Source organism: Oncorhynchus masou, unplaced genomic scaffold (genome assembly GCF_036934945.1).
Source record: "Oncorhynchus masou masou isolate Uvic2021 unplaced genomic scaffold, UVic_Omas_1.1 unplaced_scaffold_712, whole genome shotgun sequence".
NCBI lineage: Eukaryota > Metazoa > Chordata > Actinopteri > Salmoniformes > Salmonidae > Oncorhynchus > Oncorhynchus masou.
This window is the reverse complement of record NW_027013587.1, coordinates 31,925-44,531: the sequence shown is the minus strand read 5'-3', so window position 1 is coordinate 44,531 and position 12,607 is coordinate 31,925. Positions and strand designations below refer to the sequence as shown.

The window sequence follows — 12,607 nt, the reverse complement described above, 5'->3', positions numbered from 1 at the left end:
TGAGTCATAGTATATTCTATACAGCATCACAGAGGAGTCATAGTATATCCTATACAGACTAGTGAGTACAGCATCACAGAGGAGTCATAGTATATCCTATACAGCATCACAGAGGAGTCATAGTATATCCTATACAGACTAGTGGGTACAGCATCACAGAGGAGTCATAGTATATCCTATACAGCATCACAGAGGAGTCATAGTATATCCTATACAGCATCACAGAGGAGTCATAGTATATCCTATACAGCATCACAGAGGAGTCATAGTATATCCTATACAGACTAGTGGGTACAGCATCACAGAGGAGTCATAGTATATCTATACAGCTTCACAGAGGAGTCATAGTATATCCTATACAGCATCACAGAGGAGTCATAGTATATCCTATACAGACTAGTGGGTACAGCATCACAGAGGAGTCATAGTATATCCTATACAGACTAGTGGGTACAGCATCACAGAGGAGTCATAGTATATCCTATACAGCATCACAGAGGAGTCATAGTATATCCTATACAGACTAGTGGGTACAGCATCACAGAGGAGTCATAGTATATCCTATACAGCATCACAGAGGAGTCATAGTATATCCTATACAGACTAGTGGGTACAGCATCACAGAGGAGTCATAGTATATCCTATACAGCATCACAGAGGAGTCATAGTATATCCTATACAGCATCACAGAGGAGTCATAGTATATCCTATACAACATCACAGAGGAGTCATAGTATATCCTATACAGACTAGTGAGTACAGCATCACAGAGGAGTCATAGTATATCCTGTACAGCATCACAGAGGAGTCATAGTATATCCTATACAGCATCACAGAGGAGTCATAGTATATCCTATACAGCATCACAGAGGAGTCATAGTATATCCTATACAGCATCACAGACGAGTCATAGTATATCCTATACAGCATCACAGAGGAGTCATAGTATATCCTATACAGCATCACAGAGGAGTCATAGTATATCCTATACAGACTAGTGGTTACAGCATCACAGAGGAGCTACCATGGTGTACCTAAGCTTCTTATCTGACCTGAGATTTCTCTGTTCCCTCAGATGACAACCCAAGCCCCACTTCTGACATTACCAGTCATAGTTCTGATGACTCCAGCCCTGACAATGGCCCTCGAGCCACCCCTGACAATGGCCCTAGAGCCACCCCTGACAATGGCCCTCGAGCCACCCCTGACAATGGCCCTAGAGCCACCCCTGACAATGGCCCTCGAGCCACCCCTGACAAGAACAACCCCCCACCATAACAGCGACCCCAGGTCTGGCCCTGCCAGTGGAGGGGCATCGGACAAGGACCCTGCATCCAGAGAGGAAGATGAGGAGGGAGAGGAGAGGAGCACCAAGATCTCAGCAAACCCAGGGACTAAGTCCAACAAGACCAAAGGCGGTCATCAGAGGCCGTTCCCCTGCTCTAGGTGTGGGAAGCGTTTATCCACCACTGTTAGCTTAGACAAACACCAGGTCATCCACACCCGACTGAGACCGTACCCCTGCTCCGTACCGGCCTGCGCCAAGAGGTTCTGCTCACCAGCCGAGCTGAAGAGACACACACTCACACACACAGGTTTTTATTTTATTTTTTACTTTGGTTCCTTTCGAAAGTATTCAGCCTAAATTTATTTTTCAAAGTTCAGTCAAGTGAAAAATCAAGAGTCGGGTTCTCAACCAATCTGGTCAAAAGATATTTTTGCCACAAGTTCTGTCCACTTTTTTTGGGGGGTTGAATTGTTTAAGGTCGTTCTAGTGTACCTTTTTTTTTTTTAAAGGCATATTCAATCATCAGACAATCAAGTTCAATTACGTTGTGTGTTTTGTGTCCTCCTGCCCAATAACAGGAGAGAGACCCTTCCCCTGTCCAGACTGTGACAAGAGCTTCACCATACTGGCTGCTTTAAAGACCCACCAGAGAACACACACAGGAGAGAGACCTTACGTCTGTGAGGTGTGTGGCAAGGTTGGTTCTTTTATTAAATCTCCTTTACTGATTGTTTGCTTTTATTTTTTTGTCATTTGATTGTTTTACTGTGAAGAGTGTTGCAAATTTAAAATACTTTTTGTAGTAATTTATAGTGTTTTTTTTATGGACAGTGATAGTCGGAATGTATAGGGGAGACAGATACAGAGAGAGAGAGAGAGGATTCGTACCCATGTCGCCAGGTGTATAAACTGAGTGTACAAAACATTATGAACACCTGCTCTTTCCATGTCATAGACTGACCAGGTGAATCCAGGCGAAAGCTATGATCCCTTATTGATGTCACTTGTTAAATCCACTCCAATCAGTGTAGATGAAGGAGAGGAGACGGGTTAAAGAAGGATTGTTAAGCCTGGAGACAAAATATTTAAGTGCCTTTGAACGGAGTATTGAGGTAGGTGCCAGGTGCACCGGGTTGAGTGTGTCAAGATACCGCAACGCTGCTGGGTTTTTCACGCTCAACAATTTCCTGTGTGTATCAAGAATGGTCCACCACCCAAAGCACATCCAACCAACATGACACAACTGTGGGAAGCATTGGAGTCAACATGGGCCAGCATCCCTGTGGAACTCTTTCCACACCTTGTAGAGGCCACGCCCCCAAGCAAGTGAGGCTGTTCTAAGGGCAACTCAATATCAGCAAGACGTTCCTAATGTTTTGTGCACTCAGTGTAAATACTCCAGACCTAAAGAGTGTTGTGATTTTAAATGCACTTTTAAATTTGATTTCATTTTAAGGGCTTCGCCCAAACGGGGAACCTGAAATCCCACGAGCGCAGGCACACCGGAGAGAGACCGTTCTGCTGCTCCTTCTGTGGGAAGACATTTGTGGAGTCTGGCCATCTGAAGAAGCACCAGCGTATCCACACCGGAGAGAAACCGTACCACTGCAGCAGCTGCCCCATGAAGTTCCCTTCCTCCAGCGAGCTCCGGTAACTCAGGGCCTGTATTCATAAACCGTCTTGAGTAGGAGTGCTGATTTAGGATCCGTTTTGTCTTTTAGATTACAATGACAGGACCGAGGGATCTGATCCTAGATCAGGTCTCCTATTGGATCTGAACAACATCACATGTACAAGGGGACCTGATCCTAGATCAGCTCTCCTATTGGATCTGATCTGAACAACATCACATGTACAGGGGGACCTGATCCTAGATCAGCTCTCCTATTGGATCTGAACAACATCACATGTACAAGGGGACCTGATCCTAGATCAGCACTCCTATTGGATCTGATCAACATCACATGTACAAGATGACCTGATCCTAGATCAGCTCTCCTATTGGATCTGATCTGAACAACATCACATGTACAGGGGGACCTGATCCTAGATCAGCTCTCCTATTGGATCTGAACAACATCACATGTACAGGGGGACCTGATCCTAGATCAGCTCTCCTATTGGATCTGATCTGAACAACATCACATGTACAGGGGGACCTGATCCTAGATCAGCTCTCCTATTGGATCTGAACAACATCACATGTACAGGGGGACCTGATCCTAGATCAGCTCTCCTATTGGATCTGAACAACATCACATGTACAGGGGGACCTGATCCTAGATCAGCTCTCCTATTGGATCTGAACAACATCACATGTACAAGGGGACCTGATCCTAGATCAGCACTCCTATTGGATCTGATCAACATCACATGTACAAGGGGACCTGATCCTAGATCAGCTCTCCTATTGGATCTGATCTGAACAACATCACATGTAGAAGGGGACCTGATCCTAGATCAGCTCTCCTATTGGATCTGATCTGAACAACATCACATGTACAGGGGGACCTGATCCTAGATCAGCTCTCCTATTGGATCTGATCTGAACAACATCACATGTACAAGGGGACCTGATCCTAGATCAGCTCTCCTATTGGATCTGATCTGAACAACATCACATGTACAAGGGGACCTGATCCTAGATCAGCTCTCCTACTTTGAGATGCTGTGTGAGTTTGGGCCCATGTGTTACTCACCTGATAACGTAATAACCACCGGACATTGTAATAAGTTACTACGTTTTTATCTGGAGAAAACATTATTATTAAGTCATCTGTTTGTTTTATTTACGACATCCGTTATGTCGTCATTTATTTCATTAAACTGTATTTTCTGTTGTTATGATTCAATGTTGTCATGTCTTTTTAAATTATTTTTTTTAACTGTCACAACTTAACTAGAACTACTAGTACTTAACCAGTCAATGTCCCGTGGTGGGATACTCAAGTGAACTAGAACTACTAGTACTTAACCAGTCAATGTCCCGTGGTGGGATACTCAAGTGAACTAGAACTACTAGTACTTAACCAGTCAATGTCCCGTGGTGGGATACTCAAGTGAACTAGAACTACTAGTACTTAACCAGTCAATGTCCCGTGGTGGGATACTCAAGTGAACTAGAACTACTGGTACTTAACCAGTGTTCATGTATTACCTGTTGCTCCAGGGTCCATGAGAAGATCCATAGTCAGGACAAGCCTCACAGCTGTTCCTACTGCGACAAGGCATTCAAACAGCTGTCCAACCTCAAGCTCCACCAGAGAATACACTCTGACCAGAAGCCGTACGCCTGCTCCTACTGCGACAAGACCTTCCGTGCTCAGGGGACCTTAAAGGTACAATATAACTATTTAGTTGTGGATTTTATTTCAGTTTACACAACACAATACTTGCTATCTACTATATACTGAAATTCTTATTAATTAACACAATTTATATTGTGTATTTTTTTTTACTTTGAAGGTGCACCTGAGGACTCACACAGGAGAGAGGCCTTACCCCTGCTTCGACTGTGACAAGCGTTTCATCACGTCCTCAGAGTTGAAGGTGCACCAGAGGATTCACACAGGAGAGAAGCCCTTCTACTGCTACGACTGTGGGAAGAGTTACTATCAGCTGAAGCAGCTGAAGGAACATATGAAGTTCAACCCGGACCACAGCACCACGCGTAGCGGACTCAATAACATAGAGGACGAGGACAAGCTCTACTCTACGTCACGTGATGATGTAATAATGTCTTGATTTCTTTTTTTTAGTTGGCTAGAAACAGACATTACATTTTTATTTTTTTTATTTTATTTTATTTAACTAGGCAAGTCAGTTAAGAACAAATTTGTATTTATAATGACGGCCCACCCCGGCCAAACCTGGACGACGCTGGGCCAATTGTGCGCTGCACTATGGGACTCCCAGTCACGGCCGGATGTGATACAGCCTGGATTCAAACCAGGGACTGTAGTGATGCCTCTTGCACTGAAATGCAGTGCCTTAGACCGCTGTGCCACTCAGAAGCCCCCTCAATATATATATATATATATATATAACTGGTTATATATTTATTTATCATCCTCGGGGATGCCATCGATGCCACATCATTGGAAAGAGAGACAGAACATTATTTTGCGAGCACTCTACTCGTTCCATGATGACGTCACAGTGGTGATGTCAACATGTCTATTAGAATGTTCTGTCGTTGTGCTGAGCAGACACAAGGTCAACGCTTTGTTTAAGATGTTGGCAAAAATGGTCATTTTGATTAAATGTTGTTTTAAAAAAAAACTTTTTTACGTTGTTTAGAAACTGACATTACATGAAAGACACATTTTACTACGTTTCCATTACAGTTTTTATGTGTGTGAAGTCATACTGTATAAACCAAAAAAAGAATGACAGCTGTTTTAGTTTTTGATACAATTTTATAAATGCCGACAGATAATTTGTGCGTCGACATGATGGGGTCTTTTTGTGTCGGTCAAATTATTTATGGGAGAAATGTGTGCAAGTATTGATATAATTAATACCCGTCATATCGAAGTAAATTTGGAGTCACTCGCGCGATGACGTGGTCTGTGGTCCTCCCTTACGACTCGTCGGGAAAGCAAGCAGTTTATTAGGCTACAGATGAAATACGTCGAAATCATGAACTTCACTGGATGGTGAAAGTGCACGGTGATCTTGATGCTCCTTTCCAATAAATGTCGAGGGTCTTATTCTGGTGATATGATAATCGATGATTGATTGCCTTTTGACAAATCAAAATATTCTCGCTCCTTATCTATAATCTCATACTTTATTGTAGACTAACCGACCCAAACTCTCTGTGAGCTGCTGGATCGAGAGCACGTGCCAAAACCAGTCTAGGAACATTTGCTATTTAACGCAACAGTTTTTGTGACAAAACTATCCGTAGTGTTGAAAATGCAACGGAAACACATTGAAAAAATTTATTCGGTACATGAAAACTTGAGTGGGAAAAGTGCATTTTGCGTTCACTACGTCATCACGCACTGATTTCATTTTACTCGCAACAATTCACATTGGTGGAAACACCACTGGTGGGAATATGCACATATTTTATGTATGCTAATTCTAGAATATTAACATGGAAATCTGTCGCCAATTGGATGGAAACCTAGTTTATGATGTAAATTGTTTCTCTTGGACAAATCTGTTGGCAATCATGTTTGTGTAAAGGTTATCGTTAAACCATATTTGTCAATACAGTATAATTAATCAATGAAGATAAGTCATGAAACGAAACAAAATCTTTCACTTTATCTGTTAAAGTAGTGTACCAAGTAACTGCAGCCATGTTTTGGATGGGGGTTACACTCCTCAAAACCAGTGGAGGCTGGTGGGAGGAGCTATAGGAAGACTGGGTCATTGTCATGTCTGAAATGGAACGATATCAAACAATACATACGTAAACCACGTTTGGCTCCATTCCATTTCAATTCTTTTCCAGCCATTACAACGAGCCCGTCCTCCTATAGATCCTCCCACCAGCCTCCACTGCTCAATAGAGTGGTTTTGCTCAGCCTCCAGTTCCAATGCCAGATCTGCTTTTGAAAGGCTTCAAAGTGGATATGAAGACGTGACAATGTGGAAAACTGTTATGCTACCAGACGTTAGCATGTGCTTTGAACTCGGTGACAAAATAAAGACAGAAATCAGATGTTAAGCTACCAGACGTTAGCATGTGCTTTGAACTCAGCGACAAAATAAAGACATATCAGATCGGAGTGCAACAACTGACCATGTTTATTTTCATCATCCATTCATTTCAGATCCAAACCAAACATTGCTCCATACACTTCATGTTATAGTGAGCACATTTTGCTGTCGGAAAAAAAAAAAAAGATAACCTCGTCGCCTGTTGCACAATCCATCCAAAGAACACTTTGAGAGAACAAAAAACTAGGCTAACAAACGACATTTGCGTATGTATATAAACATCTAAAATATATAATTACAAGTCACATGCTTATGTGACATTTTGATGTAATTAAAACAGGCCTTCTGACACAACAGCATTCCCCCATCCAAGAGAGAGCGTGACGTCGTGTTTCTATAATTAGGGCCCTGTGTTTTGACCTGGATTTGTACTTTTATTTCAAGCTTTTAATCAAAACTGTCCCCTTTTCTTTTTTTATGTCAGCTGGTCCAGCCCCGTCCTCCGGCACCACACTGAGACGATTGCTTTCCCTTTGGAATCTAATTCTCATTTCTGGAAAAGGTTTCAAATAAAAGGTTAAAATGCAGGTGATTTGACTTGATTAACCTGGAGAGCTACCCTCCTATAACCCAACCCTGTTCCTGGAGAGCTACCCTCCTGTCCCGTAGTTGTAGCTACCCTCCTATAACCCAACCCTGTTCCTGGAGAGCTACCCTCCTATAACCCAACCCTGTTCCTGGAGAGCTACCCTCCTATAACCCAACCCTGTTCATGGAGAGCTACCCTCCTATAACCCAACCCTGTTCCTGGAGAGCTACCCTGCTGTAACCCAACCCTGTTCCTGGAGAGCTACCCTCCTATAACCCAACCCTGTTCCTGGAGAGCTACCCTCCTATAACCCAACCCTGTTCCTGGAGAGCTACCCTCCTATAACCCAACTCTGTTCCTGGAGAGCTACCCTGCTGTAACCCAACCCTGTTCCTGGAGAGCTACCCTGCTGTAACCCAACCCTGTTCCTGGAGAGCTACCCTCCTGTAACCCAACCCTGTTCCTGGAGAGCTACCCTCCTGTCCCGTAGTTGTAGCTACCCTCCTATAACCCAACCCTGTTCCTGGAGAGCTACCCTCCTATAACCCAACCCTGTTCCTGGAGAGCTACCCTCCTATAACCCAACCCTGTTCCTGGAGAGCTACCCTCCTATAACCCAACCCTGTTCCTGGAGAGCTACCCTGCTGTAACCCAACCCTGTTCCTGGAGAGCTACCCTCCTATAACCCAACTCTGTTCCTGGAGAGCTACCCTCCTATAACCCAACCCTGTTCCTGGAGAGCTACCCTGCTGTAACCCAACCCTGTTCCTGGAGAGCTACCCTCCTATAACCCAACCCTGTTCCTGGAGAGCTACCCTCCTGTCCCGTAGTTGTAGCTACCCTCCTATAACCCAACTCTGTTCCTGGAGAGCTACCTTCTTATAACCCAACCCTGTTCATGGAGAGCTACCCTCCTATAACCCAACCCTGTTCCTGGAGAGCTACCCTCCTGTAACCCAACCCTGTTCCTGGAGAGCTACCCTGCTGTAACCCAACCCTGTTCCTGGAGAGCTACCCTCCTATAACCCAACCCTGTTCCTGGAGAGCTACCCTGCTGTAACCCAACCCTGTTCCTGGAGAGCTACCCTCCTATAACCCAACCCTGTTCCTGGAGAGCTACCCTGCTGTAACCCAACCCTGTTCCTGGAGAGCTACCCTCCTGTAACCCAACTCTGTTCCTGGAGAGCTACCCTCCTATAACCCAACCCTGTTCCTGGAGAGCTACCCTGCTGTAACCCAACCCTGTTCCTGGAGAGCTACCCTCCTATAACCCAACCCTGTTCCTGGAGAGCTACCCTCCTGTCCCGTAGTTGTAGCTACCCTCCTATAACCCAACTCTGTTCCTGGAGAGCTACCTTCTTATAACCCAACCCTGTTCATGGAGAGCTACCCTCCTATAACCCAACCCTGTTCCTGGAGAGCTACCCTCCTATAACCCAACCCTGTTCCTGGAGAGCTACCCTCCTATAACCCAACCCTGTTCCTGGAGAGCTACCCTCCTATAACCCAACTCTGTTCCTGGAGAGCTACCTTCTTATAACCCAACCCTGTTCATGGAGAGCTACCCTCCTATAACCCAACCCTGTTCCTGGAGAGCTACCCTCCTGTAACCCAACCCTGTTCCTGGAGAGCTACCCTCCTATAACCCAACCCTGTTCCTGGAGAGCTACCCTGCTGTAACCCAACCCTGTTCCTGGAGAGCTACCCTGCTGTAACCCAACCCTGTTCCTGGAGAGCTACCCTCCTATAACCCAACCCTGTTCCTGGAGAGCTACCCTGCTGTAGCCCAACCCTGTTCCTGGAGTGCTACCCTCCTATAACCCAACCCTGTTCCTGGAGAGCTACCCTCCTATAACCCAACCCTGTTCCTGGAGAGCTACCCTGCTGTAGCCCAACCCTGTTCCTGGAGTGCTACCCTCCTATAACCCAACCCTGTTCCTGGAGAGCTACCCTCCTATAACCCAACCCTGTTCATGGAGAGCTACCCTCCTATAACCCAACCCTGTTCCTGGAGAGCTACCCTCCTATAACTCTGTTCCTGGAGAGCTGCCCTCCTGTCCTGTAGTTGTAACTACCCTCCTATAACTCTGTTCCTGGAGAGCTACCCTCCTGTCCCGTAGTTGTAACTACCCTGCAAGATTGGGGTTGGAGTGAAACCCTCCAGGATATCCTACATTATTCTATATGTACTTCTATGACTCCACCACCACTGCTGCTGTGTGTGGCCTGGTGTTTCTGTAGGCTCTTTAGCCAGGCAAAGCCTTTTCCACAGACAGGGCATGTGTATGGTTTCTCTCCAGTGTGGGTGCTCTGGTGGGCTTTGTGGCTGCGCAGGTCCGAGAACCTCTTCCCACAGTCGGCGCACTGGTAGGGCTTCTCTCCAGAGCGATTCTGCCGGTGAACCTTTAAACCCCACGACGTGCTGAATGATTTCTTACAGTGAGCACACTGGTATGGTTTGCCTCCTGTGTGAGCCTTCTGATGCACCTGAGACAGAAACATAGAATTACATATTAGAACTTTATTTTACAGGATCTTTGTGTTTATAAAACACATCGTTCATCAAAATTGAAACAACAGGGCCACGTTCATTTGCCGAAAAATTGCTGAACTTTGTGGAATATAAATGCCATGAATAGAGCCAACGTGATTTCTTATGCTACATGTCAGAGAGGCATGTTTGTTCTAGATAGAAATAGTCTATCGGAACGTTTCATGTACAATAGGTTTTCTATTGTACATGGTTATTTGGAGACACCATAGAAATGGAATGAACGGAACCTCCAACGCGGGCAATTTGACTGGCAAACTGAACCGCCATCCACCCATTATGACATCATTGACTTGGAACGGGGAGGTGCGTTCTATTCGTTCCATTTCAATGGGAGAGACAGCTACTGAGCCAAGTCATGTCAGCGTGATTGTTAGGTTATCTTACTTGTTAGATATTACTGCATGGTCGGAACTCGAAGCACAAGCATGTCGCGACACTCGCATTAACATCTGCTAACCATGTGTATGTGACAAATAAAAACTGATTTGATTTGATATCTGTAGAAACGCTTGTGGTCAATACGCACATCCTTAACAAAAACGTAGGTGCCGGGCTAATAAAGTACTTGGGGGAAGAAAAGAACAGAAAGGCCGGCCCACTGTATAGGCTTGTCAATACAGGTGGTGATGGGGACAGTGTGAGAGTGATTCTATTTGACACACCTTAAGATAGGCCGCACTGGAGAAGCTCTTCCCACACTCAGAGCAGTAGTAGTAGTCCACTCCGGCCAGAACTCTCAGCGCTCTCTTCCGCCCCATCGCTGACATCACCACCCCACTAGCTTCCTTCATCCCCGTCTCCGCCCCATCCCCGACGACGTCGGCCCCCTCCACGGCATGCAGCCGCTGGTGTGTCCGGAGCAGTCGGACCTTGGTGAAGCCCTTCCCACACGCGGAGCAGTAGTGAGGTTTCTCTCCGCTGTGGGTTCTCTGGTGCTCTTTGAGGTGCTGGAGTCTCAGGAAGCTCCGGTCGCACTGGGAACAGTGGTGCGTCCTCTCTGCTGTGTGAACCAAGCGGTGCTTGTTGAGGTAGCGGGCGGTGTCGAAGGTCTTGCCGCAGTCGTGGCAGTAGTGAGACGGCTCACCGGTGGTGGTGGTGGTGGTGTGGATTATTCTGGGCTGGTGGATTCTGCGGTGCGCGTTCAGTATTCCAGGGCTGACAAAACTCATCCCACAGTCGGGGCAGTACAGAGGGGAGTGTTGGGGTTCCTGGGTCTGTTTTGGCTGTTTCTTTGGTCGCGTCTGTTGTTGTTGTTGTTGTTCTGATAAGGAAATAAAGAGTGCTGGGTTAAATCTGAAGAAACAGTGCCATGTTACGGTTCGTACTAGCAAACACTTAATATTGGCCTGCGTCCCAATTGGCACCTTATTCCCTTTATAGGGCACTACTTTTGACCAAGGCCTGTAGAGCTCTACAGGGAATAGGGTGCCATTTTGGGACGTAGCCATTATCTGTACATACCAGAAAAAATAAAAACCTCTATAGCTTCTTCTTCTTCTTTTTTGACCGTAAAACCACCCTCCTCTTCTTCTTCTTTAACTACAAGAGCTTTGTCCTTCTCTTCTTCCTCTACTTTGACCATGAAAGTGTGATCTTCCTCTTCTTCTTTAACTTGTAGAGAGATATCCTCTTCCTCCTCTTCTTCTTTAACATGTAGAGAGATATTATCTTCCTCATCCTCTTCTTCTTCAACTTGTAGAGAAATATCCTCTTCCTCCTCTTCTTCTTCAACTTGCAGAGAAATATCCTCTTCCTCCTCTTCTTCTTTAACTTGTAGAAAGCTATCCTCTTCCTCCTCCTCTTCTTGTTTGATGATGATGTTCAGGTCTGGAGTTTGCCAGCAGTCTACAAGTTCGAGCTTCACTAGTCTATAACTGTATTCAGGGTCCTTCGTGTTGGTATATGTGGGTGGTAGTAATCTATAAGTGTAGAGAGTATCCATGATGACTATGGGTTTAGGTTCAATGTAGCACAATATTAGAGAGTTAGTTCACTCACTGATCGCTCTTTTTTAGAGCCCGATGTAGCCAGTTTGCTCTGGGTAGCCAGTATGCTCAGCTTTTCTGACATTAACCATTCGTAGACATGTACTATGATAATTACTACATACGTGGTGTGATAGACGAATTTCCATGAAAAATAATAAACAGGAAACAGATTCTACGAAAGGACAAAACAATCGAACTTTGAACCGGAAGAGCATTAGCACATTTTTTTTAGCTCATGAGTACGTCACCGCGCGGCTGGCGTGACCAGAGTGTGAGTTTTGCCGCGTTCACAACAACTGGAAACTCACAACTAGGTAGTCGGAAAGCTCCGACATCAGTATGTTCAAAACAACGGGGGAACTCGGAAAATAAATGAGGCCCGAGGGGGGAAATGTATTTGAACAGTCATCCAACTCGAGAACTCGGGCCTCTTTCTAGAGCTCCGACTTTCCGACCTGACAACGATAAATAAATTCGTATTTTGCCGAGTTTCCAGTTGTTTTGAACGCATC

The 12,607-nt window shown here is 45.4% G+C and overlaps 2 protein-coding genes across 2 annotated transcripts; one reads left to right on the top strand and one right to left on the bottom strand.

Moving 5' to 3' along the window:
• Positions 1–980: 980 nt before the first annotated feature.
• On the top strand, positions 981–5,569 carry LOC135537117 (gastrula zinc finger protein XlCGF52.1-like). Its single transcript, XM_064963316.1, has 6 exons — positions 981–997; positions 1,076–1,595; positions 1,867–1,985; positions 2,745–2,938; positions 4,458–4,626; positions 4,754–5,569. Exons 2-6 carry the CDS (start codon positions 1,076–1,078, stop codon positions 5,030–5,032), a joined length of 1,281 nt encoding a protein of 426 aa, XP_064819388.1. The 5' UTR covers positions 981–997; the 3' UTR covers positions 5,033–5,569.
• A 1,464-nt stretch (positions 5,570–7,033) lies between these two features.
• Positions 7,034–12,286, bottom strand: LOC135537115 (zinc finger protein 189-like). Its single transcript, XM_064963311.1, has 3 exons — positions 11,569–12,286; positions 10,770–11,368; positions 7,034–10,040 (listed from the first exon to the last, which is right to left on the bottom strand). The coding sequence occupies exons 1-3, from the start codon at positions 12,047–12,049 to the stop codon at positions 9,729–9,731; spliced, it is 1,392 nt and encodes a 463-aa protein (XP_064819383.1). The 5' UTR covers positions 12,050–12,286; the 3' UTR covers positions 7,034–9,728.
• Between the last annotated feature and the right edge of the window lie 321 nt (positions 12,287–12,607).

Excerpts from the sequence above, each read along its gene's own strand:
- LOC135537117 (XM_064963316.1), top strand. The coding sequence starts at position 1,076 with ATGACAACCCAAGCCCCACTTCTGACATTACCAGTCATAGTTCTGATG. Across the intron at positions 1,986-2,744 it reads TCTGTGAGGTGTGTGGCAAG|GGCTTCGCCCAAACGGGGAA; the intron begins GTTGGTTCTTTT and ends TTTCATTTTAAG. Across the intron at positions 4,627-4,753 it reads GTGCTCAGGGGACCTTAAAG|GTGCACCTGAGGACTCACAC; the intron begins GTACAATATAAC and ends TTTACTTTGAAG.
- LOC135537115 (XM_064963311.1), bottom strand. The coding sequence starts at position 12,049 with ATGGATACTCTCTACACTTATAGATTACTACCACCCACATATACCAAC. Across the intron at positions 11,369-11,568 it reads AGAGGTTTTTATTTTTTCTG|AACAACAACAACAACAACAG; the intron begins GTATGTACAGAT and ends TTTCCTTATCAG. Across the intron at positions 10,041-10,769 it reads CCAGTGCGGCCTATCTTAAG|GTGCATCAGAAGGCTCACAC; the intron begins GTGTGTCAAATA and ends TTTCTGTCTCAG.